This window comes from Hemiscyllium ocellatum, chromosome 9 (genome assembly GCF_020745735.1).
Source record: "Hemiscyllium ocellatum isolate sHemOce1 chromosome 9, sHemOce1.pat.X.cur, whole genome shotgun sequence".
NCBI classification, from domain to species: domain Eukaryota; kingdom Metazoa; phylum Chordata; class Chondrichthyes; order Orectolobiformes; family Hemiscylliidae; genus Hemiscyllium; species Hemiscyllium ocellatum.
Genome location: NC_083409.1, coordinates 111,902,812 through 111,922,985, shown reverse-complemented (window position 1 = coordinate 111,922,985; position 20,174 = coordinate 111,902,812). Strand labels below are relative to the sequence as shown.

At 41.7% G+C, this 20,174-nt stretch overlaps 1 protein-coding gene across 1 annotated transcript in view; it reads left to right on the top strand.

Moving 5' to 3' along the window:
* syde2 (synapse defective 1, Rho GTPase, homolog 2 (C. elegans)) overlaps positions 1–9,895 on the top strand; it is a 165,216-nt gene extending 155,321 nt beyond the window's left edge. The window contains exon 7 of the mRNA XM_060830651.1: positions 6,290–9,895. Within this exon, the coding sequence (XP_060686634.1) occupies positions 6,290–6,789 (500 nt within the window). The 3' untranslated portion in view covers positions 6,790–9,895. The remainder of the gene's footprint in view (positions 1–6,289) is intronic.
* The last annotated feature ends 10,279 nt before the right edge of the window (positions 9,896–20,174 follow it).

Here is a 20,174-nt window from a genome sequence, read left to right as displayed (position 1 = left end):
CCTATTCATATACCCATCCAAATGCCTCTTAAATGTTGCAATTGTACCAGCCTCCACCACTTCCTCTGGCAGCTCATTCCATACATGTACCACCCTCTGCGTGAAAAAGTTGCCCCTTAGGTTTCTTTTATATCTTTCCCCTCTCACCCTAAACCTATGCCGTCTAGTTCTGGACTCCCCCACCCCAGGAAAACGACTTTGTCTATTTATCTTATCCATGCCCTCATAATTTTGTAAACCTCTATAAGGTCACCCTCAGCCTCCGATGCTCCAGGGAAAACAGCCTCAGCCTGTTCAGCCTCTCCCTGTAGCTCAGGTCCTCCGACCCTGGCAATATCCTTGTAAATCTTTTCTGAACCCTTTCAAGTTTCACAACATCTTTCCGATAGGAAGGAGACTAGAATTGCACACAATATTCCAACAGTGGCCTAACCAATGTCCTGAACAGCCGCAACATGACCTCCCAACTCCTGTACTCAATACTCTGACCAATAAAGGAAAGCATACCAAACACCACCTTCACTATCCTATCTACTTGCGATCTGAAGAAAGATCATTGGCCCTGAAACACTCTTTCTCTCCACAGATGCTGCCAGACCTGCCGAGTTTTTCCAGCAATTTTTGTTTTAAGTTTCTGATTTCCAGCATTCACAGTTCTTTGATTCTTTTTTAGCTTATTGTCTACATGGTTTAATGTCAAATTTTGTTAAAGCCTGTGTGAAACACCTTGATCCATTATGCTCCATAAATACAATAAGTTGTTTTTGGATTCTATGTGAGATGAACGCAGATAAGATTGGAAACTTACCAAATAGTAAACATGGTATGAAGTTGTATTCAGATTATTGCATTTGGGGCCAGAAAATTGCACCATGATCATGCGCTTTTAAAAAGATACAATTGCATTCAACTTCAACTAATGAATGTTTCAGTGCTTTCTCAAACATAAGAACTAGGACCAGGAGTAGGCCATCTGGCCCTTCGAGCCTAAGTGTCGTCACTTATAATTCAAAAATATGGCAGCTAATTTGGATTCATCCAACTCAAACAGCAAGATGAGGACAACTGGATAATCTGTTGTTTTTGTGATGTTGATTAAGGGACAAATAGTGGCTCTGTGCTCCTGAGCAAGCAGATAGGGACTTGGTTTAACTTTTCATCTGAAAGATGGCATCTGTGACAAGGCAGACAAGAAATTCAAGAAGAAAACTATTCTGACGTCACTCGTGGATCTTCAGTCTGCGATGACAATGTCATCTCTGCGATCTCAAAAGATCAGCTTGAAGCCTTGCTTAATGTCTTTGTAGAAACACACCAAAGAATTGGTCTCAGCCACAACTCAAAAAGACTCCAGTCCTTTACTAATCCTTTCCAGGGCACTTTCCGGTCCATCCCTCCGCTAAGATCAACAGACAAATCATCCCAAATGTGCAATATTTCTCCTCCCTTGGGAAGCTGCTACTTGTCTAATCGTTGTCATCAATGCAGAGATCCAACCCTCATCCAATCCGAAAGTCTTCATGCATGACATCTGAGCTGATAATGTTAAAAATCACACAATACCAGGTTATGGTCCGACAGGTTTAATTGGAAGCACATTAGCTTTCGGAGCAACGCTCCTTCATCATCTGATGAAGGAGCGTCACTCCGAAAGCTAGTGCGCTTCTAATTAAACCTGTTGGACTATAATCTGGTGTTGTGTGATTTTTAACTTTGTACACCCCAGTCCAACACTGGCATCTCCAAACCATGTGCTGATAATGACATCCTTGAGTATAAGACAGTCATCCTTCTGATGCCTCAGTATGGCTTTGAAACTTGGGCTACATATAGATACCACTTCAAGGCTGTTGAAGTGTTGTCAAAGCTGAGATGGATTCCCTGCATCAGTTGGGAGTACAGTTGCACCAACCTTGAAGGAGCCAATAACACAGGCATTGAGACCTTGATCATCTGAAACCAACTCCGCTGGGCTGACCATGTGCTGAAGATGCCGATGATCTGACTGCCAAAGCAAATAAACTTCTCCTAGCTTAAGGAAGGCAGTCGAATGAGTGGACAAAGGAAGTGTTTCAAACACCCCATGAAGTCTTCCTTCAAGAAGTGTAACATGGATGCCAATATGTGTGAGACCCTCTCTCAGAAGAAACTGACCTGTATGAAGGAAGACAATTCTTTGAGAACATCTGTCAACAAGAGGAGGTAAGGAAGGACCCACAGAACCCATGACCAGTGACACAGATTTTCCCAGGTGGCAGTTAAACTCCTTAGTGAGTGATTGTTGCTGCTGATGGTACCCTCAGTGTTGCAGTGGATCATTTGTCTTTGTATTCTTGAGCTCAAATAGTGGATTATTGCACTATTCGGAAGATGTCATCCAACTCGAAACTTTAACTCTCCATGCATTGTGAGACCTGCTAAGTTTCTCCTGCATTTTCTTTTTAACTTAAGTATTTTGGTTACTTCATCAATCTCTGCTATCTTTTCAGTGTTTTAGATTTCTGGCAAATTGTAAAAGTTGTGACATTAAGAGACCTCCAGTAGAGATTGGACTGATTTCTGACCTTTGAGTGGCAATGTCCCTGGGTAGCAGCGACTGTATGATTGAAGTTTATGTGCAGTTTAAGGGAGGGCAGTGTTGGTCCAAGATGATGTTTTTGAAGTAAACAAGGGTTAAAAAACAGAACTGGTGAACATGATCTGGCAATTTAGGTTAAAGAATAGGTAAATACAGATGCAGTACAAAACATTTAAGGGGATATTCCGAAAAATGAGAGAAATTTGAAAAGATGAACCTGCCACCTGAGATTGACTTAAAAAAAAGTTAAAGATGTTATCAAACTCGAAGAAAAGTCATATCGGTTTGCAAATATAGTTAACATGACAGAATATAAAATGAGAAATAATTACTGGAAGATTAATAAGGGGGGCAAAATTAGAGTAAGACAGAGTTAATCAAAAATATAAAAGCAAGTCTTTTTCAGATATATTAAAAAAAGTTAACCAAGTGTTAGTCCTATACAACAGGATTCTGGGGGATTAATAATGAAGGATAAAGAGATGGCAGACAAATTGAGGGTGTGTTTTACATTATTAAAAAAGGAGACAAGCAAAATTCCCAAAGAAAGCTGTATATCAGAATTGAGAGCGAATTGAGAGCTGTATATCAGAATTGAGAATTTGTGGGCGGCACGGTGGCACAGTGGTTAGCACTGCTGCCTCAAAGCGCCTGAAGACCCGGGTTCAATTCCCGACTCAGGCGACTGACTGTGTGGAGTTTGCACGTTCTCCCCGTGTCTGCGTGGGTTTCCTCCGGGTGCTCCGGTTTCCTCCCACAGTCCAAAGATGTGCGGGTCAGGTGAATTGGCCATGCTAAATTGCCCGTAGTGTTAGGTAAGGGGTAATGTAGGGGTATGGGTGGGTTTCGCTTCGGCGGGTCGGTGTGGACTTGTTGGGCCGAAGGGCCTGTTTCCACACTGTAAGTCTAATCTAAGTCTAATCTAATCTAATCAAGATAATTGCTGTTACCAGGGAGGTGATACTGAGTAAACTGTTGGAACTGTGTGTTGAAAAGTCCCTGGATCCTGATGAATCACATCCTAGGGTCTTAAAAGAAGCAGCTGGTAATGTAGTTGATAGTAGGTTCATTTTGTAGTGCTATTTAGCTAGAGGAACTTTCTGCTCCTCCAGTACTTAAAATGAAGCAGGCAGTTTGATCATTTAGCAACAGTTCAGTTAGAGGAAAGTGTTGGTGAGACAGAGCTGGATGATGGCAGTGTAAATTTAAAAACTTGCATAATGCTTTCAGATGATGTCATTTATGGACAGCATGTAGATGAGGAGGAGGCCAGGGAGAGGGGAGTGGTACAGTGCGGAAGCCTGAAGAGAAGCCACTTTTAATTGGTCCTTTGACTGCAGTTAGGTCACAGCTGGATGTCAGGGGTGAGGCACTGGACGTGCCGTTAGAGTGAAAGACTAAGGAAGGAAAGTTGATCTTTTGTCAGGTTACATGGAAGTCTCAGATTTCATCCTGTAAGAACTGTCTTGATACTGTGGCAGGGAATGGGGAGAAATTGGATAAAATAACTTTCAAGCAGGCTGGTACAATTTCTGGCAGACAAGATGATCAAGACTTTAAGAAGAAAAAGAGGCTGGAGTTCATATTGTTTGCAAGGACAGTGGGGTTGGTGGTTTTTTGTAACTTTTTTTGAGATTTTGAAGTGTTCGTAGTGAAGTGGGGTCTTTGATAAATTTATCGGGCCATTTGTACAGAAGCACACGTTTGACACAGTGGATTCTTTCGATCCTTTGTATCCGTGCTGATAGAAACCCTAAAAGCAAATTGCTGGAAAAACTCAGCAGGTCTGGCAACATCTTTGGAGAGAAATCAGTTAACATTTTGGGTCCAGTGATCCTCCTTGAGAATCAATGCGGGTAGAATATGTTTTGTAATGTTTTAAGGTCAAACCGCGGTTGCATGTTACACAGTAGCTCTGCCCTTTTAAACATTTGTTGTCCTGCATAATTAAGCATCTTGAATATGAAAATGAACTGAATGGGGAATTTATTACTTAACAAAAACATTCTCCTTTGTTTGCAGTGCAATACGACTAGCAAGCTTAACTCCCTTCTTTGTTTTGTTTAAAAGTATTGTGTTGATCAACTGTTCAAGTAAAAACATTATATTCTTATAAACCAAAATCTTGTGTGATTTACAATTTTGAAAACAAATTGCACAATTACCTCAATTTTTGACTTCTTGTCAAACAGAACTTTCTCTGCATTTAGCAACTTTATAGAGTCATACAGATGTACAGCATGGAAACAGACCCTTCGATCCAACCCGTCCATGCTATCCCAGATATCCCAACCCAATCTAGTCCCACCTACCAGAACCCAGCCCATATCCCTCCAAACCCTTCCTATTCATATACCCATCCAAATGTCTCTTAAATGTTGCAATTGTACCAGCCTCCACCACATCCTCTGGCAGCTCATTCCACGCACGTACCACCCTCTGCGTGAAAAAGTTGCCCCTTAGGTCTCTTTTATATCTTTCCCCTCTCACCCTGAACCTATGCCCTCTAGTTCTGGACTCCCTGACCCCAGGGAAAAGACTTTGTCTATTTATCCTATCCATGCTCCTCATAATTTCTAGCACACATTTCTCTGTTTTGCAGTACTTCTGTTCTGAAAAAGTAAATACCTTTTTTGTTAAATTGCACATGTTAAATGCTGTGTTTATATTGTTGCATTACATTTGCAATCTTGTCATTTTGATGATCCGACTGCTACAAAGATTGCTTGATTTAAAATGGTCCTAAAGTGTAAGAATGTTAGATTTGCTAGTTTTTGGAATGAATACATATAAACCATGAAACTGTCGAGTTTCAAAAACAAAATTGGAAAATTGCTGCACTAATGGTAAGCATTTGCTTAAAAAAAAATCAATGCATGGACTGCATATTTAAGTTCAAGGTCAGTAGTTCCAGTGCTATAAAGTGAGTAACCTCCCGACAGGGAAAAGCTTCCTTAATATTGCATGTTTCAGTAAATAAGTTACACAGTATGATGACCACCTTATTAATGAACTCTTTTTCCAATTGTACATTTATATGATAGTGTGGAACACTTTCAGTTAACGATGAATGCAATTTAAAACTTCTTTCACTTCTCTGTTATTTAAATTGGCATTGTAATAATGTTTGGTGCTGGAATGTAGTTATCCTGGTCGGCGTGTTTTTGGAGCTTGACACTGAATCATCATTGTTGAATTAATTATGGTATTTGTGGCAACCAAATTTAGCTTTACATCAGAAATCTTCAGCATTGTAGTTACTTTAAATCTAAATATCTGTACACAAATTTAAAATGATTCAAAGATAAAAGGCAGTGCACTAGTTAGGGAGATTTTAATTTGTGAAGGCACCATGTTCCTTCCAGTTCCCAGGGTAAAGACTCGATCATTCGTTGCACCTGTACAGTCAACCAATATTAGTAACAATTATCAGGAGTTTCCTCATTAAGAACATTTGAATTGTTGATGAGCTGTGTGCAAGAGAAAAAATGAAGCAGACATTGTAAATTGAAAAGACTGTTGCTTATCCAAGAAAGTTAAATATTACAACCAGTTGTAAAATTGAAAATGAATAATTCTAAATTATTTAGACTATTTCCTGTACATGGAATTAGTCACAGCTAAACTATGTAAGAGCTCATTTGCATGGCATCTCATAGCTGAGGAACTTTTGTTCATCTGAGCACCAATATTTCATATTTTCTCTTACAGTGCAAAATGTGGGGACCAAAGAGCATGTGGAAAGCAATGAATCTCCTGAATTGGAGCCAATTAATTGTGTGAGGAGGAGGAAGCAACGACCTGCAGTGCTAAGCTTGACAAATACTGAAACGACTGGGGTATTGCGACCCAGACAGGTCAGGCTTGATAGTCCTAGTAACCGCTATGCTGGAGACTGGAGCAGCTGTGGTGAAAGTTACCTTCTGAAGGCAAAGGATGAGAGCACAGAGGCAGACTATGATGATGTTCCTTCAGAAGATACTGGAAGTGAAGAGGAGAGTACAGCAGCAGACAGGAACAGTAGTATGATGGAACTGCATGCAGAGACAAAATCCAAAGGGCAGACATATGAGGCCTATGTAAGGATGCAGAAGATTAATCCAGCACTTGAACATAGGGTGAACTTAAAAGATCTTCAGGAAAGTATTGACACATTAATTGGGAATTTAGAACGCGAACTCAGCAAAAACAAACTGAACGTCACTTGTTGAAATAATTTGCTTCATTCTGGGATAGAGGAATAGCATTACAGACCCGACAGTTGTATTAGCTGTTTTATGATGGCTGCACACTTTGAGATAGAGAAGTATCATGGACCATCTGGGTTATCTGGCTTATTCAGGCATTCCAGGACATTTGTACGTAAACATTTTTCTTCTTATTGGAAGAATCCAGCGAATTGACCCTTAGGGGTATGCGGTGCCTTAGAGGCATTTTTGTTTAAGGTGTACTGTAGACTGAGCACTGTGTTCAGGTAGGAATGTTAACTGATGCACTTACAAAGCAGGCTTTTAATAAGGACTTTTGAAGGAGATTAGCCATTGCCACTCAGCAGACACTCTGGGGACTGAATCCTGAGTCATCTTTAATCAAAAGTGTTTAATTCTGATCATTCTCGTTCTTGAGGATGGTTGCTGCTTGGCAGATGTTTCTGTAAGGTGACAGTATTTTTTATTTCAGCAAAAAATACCAGTTAGTGATTCACTGGTCACCTTTCATTTGCAATGTAAAACCAAGGCTGCTATGAAGAGACCATTTCCACAAAAAACCCTGCACGTTTTTTGGGTGATGAGAAATATTGTAAACTGTTTCCTTTCTTTAATATTAACATTTCTCTGTAACTGTATTTAAACCCAAATCAAAACAAATGGTATATTTTTCTAACCCAGTATATTTTTGATAAAGTGTGGACACATCATTTATAGTGACGCACCTACCAGAAGGCCAAATACTGTTCAATGTACTGCCTGGGAAATGTAGCATATATAAATATATAAAGTGCACGATGATGAGAGCTGTGAGGAAATTTTCTTAACATAATGTGGCTGATCATTTGCAATATCTGGTGTGGTATTATGTTTTTGTCATGTCAGTATTGATAACGAAGACTATTAACAGTGCATTAAAACGGGTGTTTTATATTCAAATGGTCCATATCTTTACACAGATAGGAAATGTGAATGAATAATGTCTCTCGGTTAAAACTGTCAGCCTGTTTAGAGAGACTGATTTGTGTATAGTATTGGTACATTTTACATTCATTTTTATCTATTTCCAGTCTTCTTTCTGTAATGTTAATTGAATTTCAGTTTTGTTGACAGTCATATGGGAATCTACAAAAAATTACAATAAAAATGTTGACGTTCAGATTTTAACAATATTACAATGGGCACGTGAAAAACAAAATTTGAAATCTCTTCAGACCAAATACACTCTACATTTGTAGAAGGTATTTTCCATTAAACTCATTCTACAAATTAATCATTTGTTGTAATCTAATCTATGTAGAAAGCTGAGTCACAGGAACAGAACATCCAAAGAATATCTGACTAAATGGAAATCCTTGTGTTGTCCTCTTGAAGGCATTCAGGTTGGTCTCCTAACCTTCAGTCCAGAGACAAATAAATGGCGAGGAGAATTATGCCTCAGTTTTTAACTTGGCGGATATTTAAAACACTTTTTTAAAGGATTTCCTGTGTGGATGATATCTATTAAGAAATGTAACAGTTGCTCGAGATAGGGTTAGATTTAGAGTGACCTAACTGTAAAACTCTCACAATTTTGAACTGTTTCTAACTGATGCCAAGGTTTTTGCTTACACCAATGCACATAAGTCCATTCAATTTAAATTATTCTATGTTATTTTTTTTCCCATGTTATCAATACTTAATCTGACATTAGTCATTTAAGCTGATATCCCTTTGGCCCCACAATTTAGTTCACAGGAGCATTTTGGAAATCCCAGAGGTGGTATTCCTGACTCTATATCTGATGCTATTCACTAGATATAACTGCCAGAGTTTTATACTTATCCAATTACTATTAATCAGTTTCCCCCATCCATTTTACTAGAATTAAAAATCTCATAGTAATGACTAGTAAGGTGGTAGAAGTGGTCAGCTCAGACAGGTGCGTTTTCCATTTACACGTTAAATGTGAAACAGGTGGACAGGGTTGCTGGGAAGTGATAGCTGCTTTGAAAAGTGCAAAGGTACAGTCATGTGTCATGTGTTTAGGTGAATGGACATTAATATCACGTACCCTCCCCAATATTTCCGTTGGCTGAACGTCTTTGTAATCTATGCACCGTCTCATTCTGACGTTAGCCTCACTGGTAAAGACTTTCTTGAGTCCAATTCAAATAGTCCGGATACAGAAGCATCCCAATTTCGGCAGCACTGTAATCGGGTGAGATATTGAGCTGATCAGTGTTTTTCTTAGGCTTTGTTTCAGTTCTTCCCCTTAGGATTAAGCAAGTTGTGCCTCTTGGCAAACATTGAGATGACTTTTGTGGCTCTCAGCTTTTAGGATTGTTTCTGTGATACTCACCTTTAATTGATCTAGCCCCTTTAAATTTAAATTGCGCTAACATTCTTTGTACAATGGCTTTTGGTTTCACTATCTATTGATATTTAACCAGAATTATGCAAAAAAGATGACCACATCAAATTGAGTGCAAATAGTACACTTGCGTTTGAGTGGGTCCACGATACCAACAGCCATTCTGGCATTACCTAGGTTTTCATTTAAAGTTTAATATCTGGAATAAATATTTATCGTAGCCTTGAAGTTTCTAGTTCCATAATGTGGTATGTGACAAATTATTTAATGTGAAGAATAAGAAATCCAAAACTAAAAATTAAGTATTATGCACATGAGAGGTGACATATGGTAGATCCTCTTATGCAAGAACCATTACATACTATACTTTTATTTTTCAATCATTTTGCCCTTAAATATTTTTCAGAAAAATTGGATGTAACATATATTGAAAATATTAAATTTTGTCATAGCAAAATCAACTGGAAAAAAATTTGCCAGTGCATTAATGTTCCTTAACTTCTAAAATGATCCACTACTGTGTATTTGGTGTATAATATGAACGAATTGGATTGTTTTGGTTTTAATTAACACGTCTCACAGCTTAAAGATTCTTTGTAAAATGGTTTTCAGCCTCTAATTTATCTGTTGAAAAATTTATTCTTATGTTTTAGTAATCCCATATTCATTATCTGTTACACAAACATATACTTACCTTGAACATGATAAAGCATCACTAAGTATGTAAATATGACTTTATGCCGATATTTGAGTACTGTGCTTTACTGTGACACCAATATTAAAAATGCATATTTAACAAATTGTTTTGATGCTGCTAACTATGGTCAACAATTTCTGCACAATATTTTGTCACTGAGACAAATTGAGGCATACATTTATATTAACATTCATGACGAAGAGCTTATGCTCGAAATATAGGCTCTCTTGCTCCTCTGATGCTGCCTAAGCTTTTCTAGCACCACAATGTTTAACATACATCCATATGCGTCAGTATATTATTGAGCATATATTAGATTCATAGAATCCCTACAGTGTGGAAACAGGCGCTTTGACTCAACAGGTTTGCACCGACCCTCTGAAGAGTAACCCACCTAGACCCATTCCCCTACCCTATTAGCCTATGTGTACCCCTGACAAATGCACCTAACCTACACGTCCCTGGTGGGCAATTTAACATGGCCAATTCACCTAACCTGGACATCTTTGGACTGTGGGAGGAAACCAGAGCACCCAGAGGAAACCCACACAGACACGGGGAGAATGTGCAAACTCCACACAGACAGTCACCCAAAGCTGGAATCGAACCCAGGTCCCTGGTGTTGTGAGGCAGCAGTGCTAACCATTGAGCCACCATGCCACCCATATTGATAATTAGGTTTTTTTTATTATTTTAATATTAGACCACAAAAAAGTTTGTACTTTAACTAACAAAATAGTATAGCTTTTCAAACAATCAGTTAAATATTCATGCAATGTGGACTAACAAACATGATCTTTGAATATTGCTGGAAAGCAATATATTACTGAAGGTCTTCATTTTGTATTCATCAGGACAAGTGCAAGAATTGCCAAATTTCAAAATATTGCAGCTTCTCAAAATCCAGGAGTTCATAAAGGGTACAAGGCTTGAATAAAGGAACAGGATAGGCCATTGGGCCCATCATGACTGCTCCATCGTTTAATATGATCATGACTGGTAGAAACCTAAGTGCCTTTTACCAACGGCACCCCATAACATTTTACACCATTAGTAATCAGAAATCTATCAATTTCTATTGTAATCATACTCAAAGACTGACTTTCCATACCTCTGCTGTAGAGGATTCCAAAGATTCACACCCTTCAAAGAAATCTCCTGATTCGGATCTGAAATGACATCCACCTAATTATTACATTGTACCCCTGGTTCTAGACTCCCCAATCTGACCTTCATTTACTGTTTACCCCTGTAAGCAGTAGATGATACATCTTCCTCAGATGTTCTCACTGGGATAATGCTGTGCTGGGAATTATTAAAAATATCTGAAAGTATGTGTTACGTCTTCTCTGCCTTTTAATTAAGTTTTGCAGTTCACTGTAGCCCGTAATTAGCTTTATTCAGGTTTAAAGCACTAATCTTAGACTCTTGCTTCCCTTTCAACTCAACATGACATTCTATCAAGTGATTGCTGTCACTTAGAGGCTCCTTTACCATGGGTTTATTGATTAACCCTGTCTCATTGCTCATTAACATGTCTAAAAAAAGCCTGCTCCCAAGTTGGCTCTGGAACATACTGTTCTAAGCAATTGTTTCGAATACACTTTTATAAACTTAACTGAGAACTTTTACTATTTGTACTTTGCCAAAGATTTTAGTAGTTTTGCTTTCATTGATATTAAGAGCAGGTCTTTATTCTTTCATGGGATGTGGGCATTGTTAGCAAGGCCAGCATTTTGACCAATCTGTAACTGACTTTGAACTGAGTGGCTTGCTAGGAACACTCAGAGCAATGAACAGTCAACCACACTGGGCTGCGTGTCCGGAATCATGTGTAGGTCAGATCAGGTAAGGATGGCAGATTTCCATCTCTGAAGGACAATAGTGAACCATTACCTTATTCAGTAGCCTCCTGTGAGCACCTTGCCAAAGGTCTTCTTGAAGTCCAGGTAGAATACACCATTGGCTCTCCTTGATCTAACCTGCTCATTACCACCTCAATGAATTCTAGCAGATTTGTCAGGCATGACCTCCCCTCGATGAAGCCATGCTGACTTTGCCCTATTTTACCACACACTTCCAAGTATTCAGAAATCTCATCCTTCACAATAGACTCCAAAATCTTACCCACAACTGAGGTTAGGCTATTTAGCGTGTAACTTTGTCTTTTGCCTTACTCCCTTTTTAAAAAGGGTGTCACGTTAGGGATTTTCCAGTCCTCTGGCACCCCCAGCATGAAAGATCTCCACTATCACTTTAGCTATTTCATTTAGAGGTATACAAGATGATGAGAGGCATAGATAGAGTGGACAGCCAAAGGCTTTTTCCCAGGATGGAAATGTCTTTCACAAAGGGGAATAAGTTTAAGGTAATTGGAGGAGAATTTAGCAGAAGTGTCAGAGCTAGGTTCTTTATGCAGGGAGTGGTGGGTGTGTGGAATGCACTGTCAGTGGTGATAATAGAGTCAGATAGATTAGGAACATTTAAGCGACTCTTGGATAGGTACAAGGATGAGAGTAAAATGAAGGATATGTAGGTTAGTTTGATCTAGAGTAAGATAATAGGGCAGCACAACATCAAGGGCCGAAGGGCCTGTACTGTGCTGTACTCTTCAATGTTCTAACTCTGGAGTGTAGTCCATTTGGTCCTGGTGATTTATCCACTTTCAGACCTTTCAGTTTTTCTAGCACCTTCTCTTTGGTGATGGCCACCATACTCAGCTCTGTCCCTGACTCTCTTGAATTTTTGGGATGTTACTCATGCCTTCCATAATGAAGACTGACACAAAGTAATTATTCTGTTTCTCAGCCTTTCCAATGTTCAACACTACAATCTCTCCAATGTCATTTTCCAGCAGCCCAATGTTCATTTTTGCATCTCTTTTGCCCTTTATATATCTAAAGAAACTTGTACATTCTCCCTTTATATTACTGGCTGCTTTATATTACTGTTTAAGGGAAACAGCAGATGGTGGCTGAGTGGTTAGCACTGCTGTCTCACAGCACCAGGCGCTCGCGTTCGATTCCCGTCTTAGGCAACTTCCTGTGTGGAATTTGCACGTTCTCCCCTGTCTGTGTGGGTTTCTCCCAGATGCTCAGGTTTCCTTCCACAGTCCAAAGATGTGCAGGCCAAGTAACTTGGTCATGCTATTTTGAGACTTTATAAAGCTCTGGTTAGGCCCCATTTGGAGTACTGTGTCCAGTTTTGGTCCCCACACCTCAGGAAGGACATACTGGCACTGGAACGTGTCCATGTGTTGCTGGTCAAAGTACAGCAGGCCAGGCAGCATCTCAGGAATAGAGAATTCGACGTTTCGAGCATAAGCTCTTCATCAGGAATAAAGCCTGCTTGGCTCTCTCTCTTATTCCTGATGAAGGGCTTATGCTCGAAACGTCGAATTCTCTATTCCTGAGATGCTGCCTGGCCTGCTGTGCTTTGACCAGCAACACATTTGCAGCTGTGATCTCCAGCATCTGCAGACCTCATTTTTTTACTGGAACGTGTCCAGCAGAGATTCACACGGATGATCCCTGGAATGGTTGGTCTAACATATGAGGAACGGCTGAGGATCCTGGGATTGTATTCACTGGAGTTTAGAAGATTAAGGGGAGACTTAATAGAGACGTACAAGATACTACATGGCTTGGAAAGGGTGGATGCTAGGAAATTGTTTCCATTAGGCGAGGAGACTAGGATCCGTGGACACAGCCTTAGAATTAGAGGGGGTCAATTCAGAACAGAAATGCGGAGACATTTCTTCAGCCAGAGAGTGGTGGGCCTGTGGAATTCATTGCCGCAGAGTGCAGTGGAGGCCGGGACGCTAAATGTCTTCAAGGCAGAGATCGATAGATTCTTGTTGTCTCGAGGAATTAAGGGCTACGGGGAGAATGCGGGTAAGTGGAGTTGAAATGCCCATCAGCCATGATTGAATGGCGGAGTGGACTCAATGGGCCGAATGGCCTTACTTCCACTCCTATGTCTTATGGTCTTATGGCTAGCTTACCCTCATATATAATCTCCCTCATTTCTTTTTCTACCTTTGTTCTATCTGCGTCAATATCTTTCTCTGATTTACCTTTACTTCCTCTTCACTGTTAGTTGGTTTTTACCAAAGCTATTACTCTTGCCATGTAAGGTCTATATCTCTTTCAATCAACATTGTAAACCTCAATTCCTGAAGTATTGGTATGTCTAGTACAATGTGATGTAAGAATGCCCTTAAAATCTGCAGGATATTAGCTAATTGATTATGTAAAAAAAATTCTGGTACACCGACATTATGAGAGCTCCCATGGTGTTGTGTAAATTGAACCAACAATGCAATTTTTTAGAACCCAGATGGGAAAGGTTTTATAGGAGGTTATCTATCACCCACAAAGAAGTCTATATATTTCCTCCTGGATGGTTGATGATCTCTGGAGTAGGCTGATGGGGTGTTAGGTATGGATACTTTATAGCTGAAAATGTGTTGCTGGAAAAGCGCAGCAGGTCAGGCAGCATCCAAGGAGCAGGAGAATCAACATTTCGGACATGAAGAAGGGCTCATGCCCGAAACGTCGAATCTCCTGCTCCTTGGATGCTGCCTGACCTGCTGTGCTTTTCCAGCAACACATTTTCAGCTCTGATCTCCAGCATCTGCAGTCCTCACTTTCTCCATGGATACTTTATAGACATTTACAATGTTCATCTCAAACGGTGTTGTGGCATTCTGATTTGGTGAGGTCACATATGATAATCTGTTGCTTCTTGGGCAACTATAATCTTTTAAACTCATTTCATCTTCCCTGCTCTTTGCCCTGGTCACTTTTCAACATGTTCACTTTTCATTGATCGTGAAGGGTAATATTACCTTGCCTTACTGCCCATAACTGCAGTCTGACCTCTGCTTCAGTTTTTATTACAGCAGGGAAAACTGCAAGTCTCTGAAACACTTCCTTTACCCTCCTTATTTTTGATTGCCTTCAGTGAGCTGGGTAGAGAAGAGTTCGGACTGGGTGGATGGATCAGTTTTGAGAGTGCCTTCAGCAATTAGGCGGAGAGCAGGATCAGGAATTCTAGACAATGAAGTGCTAACCATGTGAAGCTGCCCTGCAGGGCTTCATAAACCCACCGACAGAAGAATCTGAGCAACAGATTCCCTAATGGCAAATCAGTTTACAGCATTACAGCCGTGCTATATTCAAGCCAATTAAGTTGGTAATAGGAGGAGGGATTTTGTACTCATTGGCGGTAGAGCCCAGCATGTCTCAAAAGGCTCAAATACATATAATTTCCTTTAGCCAGAAAGGGTGTGTATACATTCCTCCTTAGAATAAGGCTAGGTTTCCCTCAATGATAAATGCGAAGCTTCAGCCAATTTGACGTTTCTGAATTTACTCATGGGACGTGAGTGTCACCCACCATTTATCACCATCCCATGTTGCCCCTTGAGAAGGTGGTGGTGAGCTGCTTTCTTGAACTGCTGCTGTTAGATTCACAATGGCCTTAGGGAGGAAATTTATCCGGAAATAATGAGTGTACTCTTGACCCTGTAAAAATTATGGACCCTAACAAGCTTTGGTGCTGAAGCGATAAGTCCCTAAACTCGCTACACCCCTGGCTGATGAGTATCTACCTGACATTATGAAGGATTATCCAGGTATGTCCTGTTCACACAACCAACCTGACCAAATACCACAGCATTAACTGACTCGCAGGCTTGGGTTGAAGGGCACACCCCACGGATGAAGAGAGGAGGGTGGGACGACCGCAGGAGTAGAGAGGGTAAGGTCTACGGAGGGTGAAAGATAAAACCTAGAACATTACAGCACTGTACAGGCCCTTTGGCCCTCGACGTTGGAACCAATCTGAAGCCCATCTAACCTACACTATTCCATTTTCATCCATATGCCTTTCCAATGATAATTTAAATGCCCTTAAAGTTGGCGAGTCTACTACTATTGCAGACAGTGCATTCCACACCCCTACTACTCTCTGAGTAAAGAAACTACCTCTAACATCTGTCCTATATCTATCACCCCTCAATTTAAAGCTATGTCCCCTCGTGCTAGTCATCAGCATCTGAGGAAAATGGCTCTCTGTCCATCCTATCTAACCCTCTCATTATATGTCTTAATTAAATCGCCTATAGAACATAAACCTTTGAAGTTATTTCAGTTTTAGTAATATCAACTTAATATTAATTTAGTGTTTTACCATTTATATAATGTATTCTGTAATCCAAGATGGTGCTGGAACCTGGCGACATTATCAACTTTCCACCGTACCTAGATACAAGTGACAATATATTAAATAAATCTGCTGAAGTGCAGAGGTGGCCAAGTATCTCAGCCCGGGGCCAATGCTGCCAGAGTTTCACAGGACAGTGCCAAATAGCCTCAATTACTGTGACATTCCAAAGAAAAGGTCATCATGAATGCAGAAGTTACTTACTGTAATGGTGACCATGCAACTATTGGATTGTTATAAAAACTCTAATGCCATTTAAGGAATGAAACTGCCAGTCATATAGACCCTGCCACTCCAGATCCACAACAAAATGGTTAACCCCTAACTGCCCTTGGAGCAAACTTTACCTCAGAGTGTTGAGTTTACTTCCTGACTCCCCAAAGCCTGCCTACCATCAACAAAACACAAGTCAGGAGTGTGCTGGAATACTCCCCACTTGTTTGGATGGATGCAACTCCAACAACACTCAAGAAGCTTGACACCATCCAGGACAAAGCAGCTGAGTTCCCTGGCACCCAATACACAACCTTCATCATTCACTCACTCCATTACCAATACACATTAGTAACAAACTGTACTACCAACAAAGGCATTGCAAGAACTCAACAAGGTTCCTTCAACACCACAATCCAAACCCATAACCACTACCAGGTTAAAAAATGTGGGATCCAGGGTAACTTGGCAAGTTGGATTCAAATTTGACCAAATGGCAGGAAACAGAGGGTAATGGCAGAAGGCTGTGTACGACTGCTGGTGCCCAGTGTGCAGTGTATAGCATAGGGATTGGTGCAGGCCCCTTGGTGTTGAAGATGTATATAAATGACATAGGAGAAAATGTGGAGGGGCAGGATAACTTTGTAGGTGAAATGAAGATTGGCCAGGTGATTGACAAATGAGGAAAATGTTGGTTACAGGAGGAAGAAAGGACAGATTGGACAGTGGCAGATGGAATTTAACCCTGATAAATGTGAGGGGATGCACTTTTGTGAAGAAACAGGATAAATGGAGTCCTCAATGACTGGCAAGACATGGGGAATCTCAGAGGAATTTTGGGGTGCTTATCCCCAGATCCCAGAAGGCAGCAAAGGAGGTTAGTAGGGGAGTTAAGAAGGTAGCTGAAAATGTGTTGCTGGAAAAGCACAGCAGGTCAGGCAGCATCCAAGCAGAAGGAGAATCGATGTTTCGGGCATGAGCCCTTCTTCAGGAGTTAAGAAGGTATACAGGACACCTGCCTTTCAGTTATGGCATAGACTTTAACAGCAGGGAACATCATGTTGGAGCTGTACAGGACTTTGGTTAGGCCACAGCTGGATACTGTGTATTATTGGAAGGATGTGATTGCACTGGAGAGGGTGCAGAGCAGATTCACCAGGATGTTCCCTGGGATGGAGTATTTCAGCGATGACAAAAGGCTGTGTGAGCTTGGATTGTTTTCTTTAGAAAAGAGAAGGTTGAGGGGGTAGTTGTGTATAACATTGAGGGGCATGGACCGTGTGAATAGAAAGCTGCTGTTCCCCTTGGATAAGGGGTCAATAACAAGGGAGCATAGTTTTAAAATAAAAGGCAGAATGTTTAGCAGGGACTTGAGGAAAACCATCTCACTCACAGGGAGGTGTGGATCTGGAATGCACTGCCTGATGAGAAACCTCCCAACCTTTTAAAAAGTACTTGGATGTGAATTTGAAGTTTAATAATATTAAAGCTTAAGTGCTGTAGTGTGGGACTAGTGTCAAGCGAACACCCTCACGGCAATGTTGCCAAAGTACCACCGACACAAGTTCTACCCCACCAGAGGGCTGAACAGTCTGCTGCACATCCATCAAAGACACCAACTGTTCCATTCCCCGCCCTCACAGACTGCAGTACGATGCTGGGCCGAGGCTATGGAAGACCATCTCTGGGACTGCTGGGAAACGGTGAACTACACTGTGTTCATGTAGTCAGCGGAAAACCGAGCCAAGACTGCCACACCATCACCGACTTCATTAGCAAATGTGTGGAGTGTTCCCCAATTGGAAATCTTGATGATCAGGAAACCCACTCCCTAATGAAGATGGCAGCATTCAAATCAGATGACTCAGACCCGTGCAGGAAATCCAGAGATGATTTGCACAAAGCCATCAGGAGGCAGGACCAGACCCAACCATACAGACTCCAGCTGCCCATGGCACGGCCTAAACAGCATTACAGGATACAACATGAAGCAGAGCCAGATACCAGACACAGGCACATCCCTCCCTGACACACTCAATGCTCTCAGTGCTCAGTTTGAGCAGAATGCCAGTGGCATGGTGCCACCTGCCCCTGCCAACCCCGGGCACACCTGTTCCCTCAGTCACCGCTGCAGACGTCAGATCGGTTTTCCTGGGAGTCAACCCAAGGATAAGCGACGGGCCCAGACAGTGTTCCCGGCTGGGCACTCAGATCCAGAGCTGACCAACTGGCGGAGATATTCACCAGCATCTTCAACCTCGCCCACCCACAAGCCGGAGTCCCCACCTGCTTCAAGAAGAAATTACATGCAACATGCCTCAGTGACTACTGCCCAGGGGCTCTGACCTCCATAAACAGGAAGTGCTCCAAGAGGCTGGTCATGGTCCACATCAACTCCAGTCTCCCAGACTCTGCATCTCCCCCAACCCCCATTCCTTAAATGTGCCTATTGACGTAACAAGTCCACAACGGATTCCATTTCCCTGGCCCTGCACTCATTCCTGGAACATCTGGACAACAAGGACACCTACGTCAGACTCCTGCTCATCGACTACAGCTCCGCCTTCAACAGCATCATCCCCTCCAGACTGATCTCAAAACTCCAAGACCTTAGTCTTGGGTCCGCCCTCTGTAACTGGATCCTCAGCTTCCTGACCCACAGACCGCAATCAGTGAGGAGACAACAGCACATCCTCCACAATAACACTCAACACTGAAGACCCCCCAAGGACGTGTGCTCAGCCCCCTGCTATACTCCCTGTAAATCCATGACTGTGTTGCCAAATTCCAAATGAACACCATCTACAAGTTTGATGGTGACACCACCGTGGTGGGGCAGATATCTAACAACGATGAGGCAGAATACAGCAGGAAGACAGAGGGCTTGATGACCTCTCTCTCAATGCCGGCAAAACTAAAGAACTGAGCATTGACTCCAGAAAGAAACTGAACTGAGGTTTAGAGAGTGGAGAGCGTCAAGTTCCCAGGAGTGACACTAACCGACAGCCTGTCCTGGACGTCCCACGTAGATGCGACAGTCAAGTAGGCACAACAACGTCTCGCCTTCCCCAGGCAGCTCAGAAAAATTGGCATGTCCATCAGGACCCTCACCAACTTTTACTGATGCACCAGTGAAAGCACACTGTCTGGTATGGCAACTGCTCTGCCCAGGCCTGTAAGAGACTACAGAAACAGGAATAAATTACTGCAGATGCGGAATCTGAACTGAAAACAATCAATGCTGGCGATCCCAGCAGGTCAGGCAGCATCCGTGAAGATTGGGCAAGCTACCGTCTCCAGTCTAGATGACTCTTCATCAGAACTGGAGTGTGGGTGGTGACGTTAGTGGGTGTACGGTGCTGGGGAAGAAATTATGTTAGTAGTTTAAGTTACGTAAACTAATATCTTTTTTCCACAGCACCCTAAACCACTAGCCCCACCACCACCACCACCCTACCCAGCCCAAACTATTGCACAAATGCTGTCCCTCCACATTAGCTCTGATGAAGAGTCATCTAGACTCGAAATGGGAGCTTGCTGTCTCTCTATGGATGCTGCCTGGCCCGCTGTGACCTCCAGCATTTGTTGTTTCCAGTGTCTATGGAGGGTTGTGTGCACAGCCCAGACCATCACAGAAGCCAATCTTCCATCCATGGGCTCCATTTACACAGCTCAATGTGGAAAGGCTGCCAACATCATCAAAAGCCCCTCCCACCCCAGTAATGCTCTCCTCCAACCTCTTCTGTCAGGCACAGGATTCAGAAAGTTGAACACTGCACCAGCAGGTTCAGGAATAGCTTCTTACCAGCTGTTATTAACCTGATAAATGCACTCTAACTTCAAATAATGCTGAATTTGCCCAGTGCACACCTTGTGTGATGTTATCTGAATTTGCCT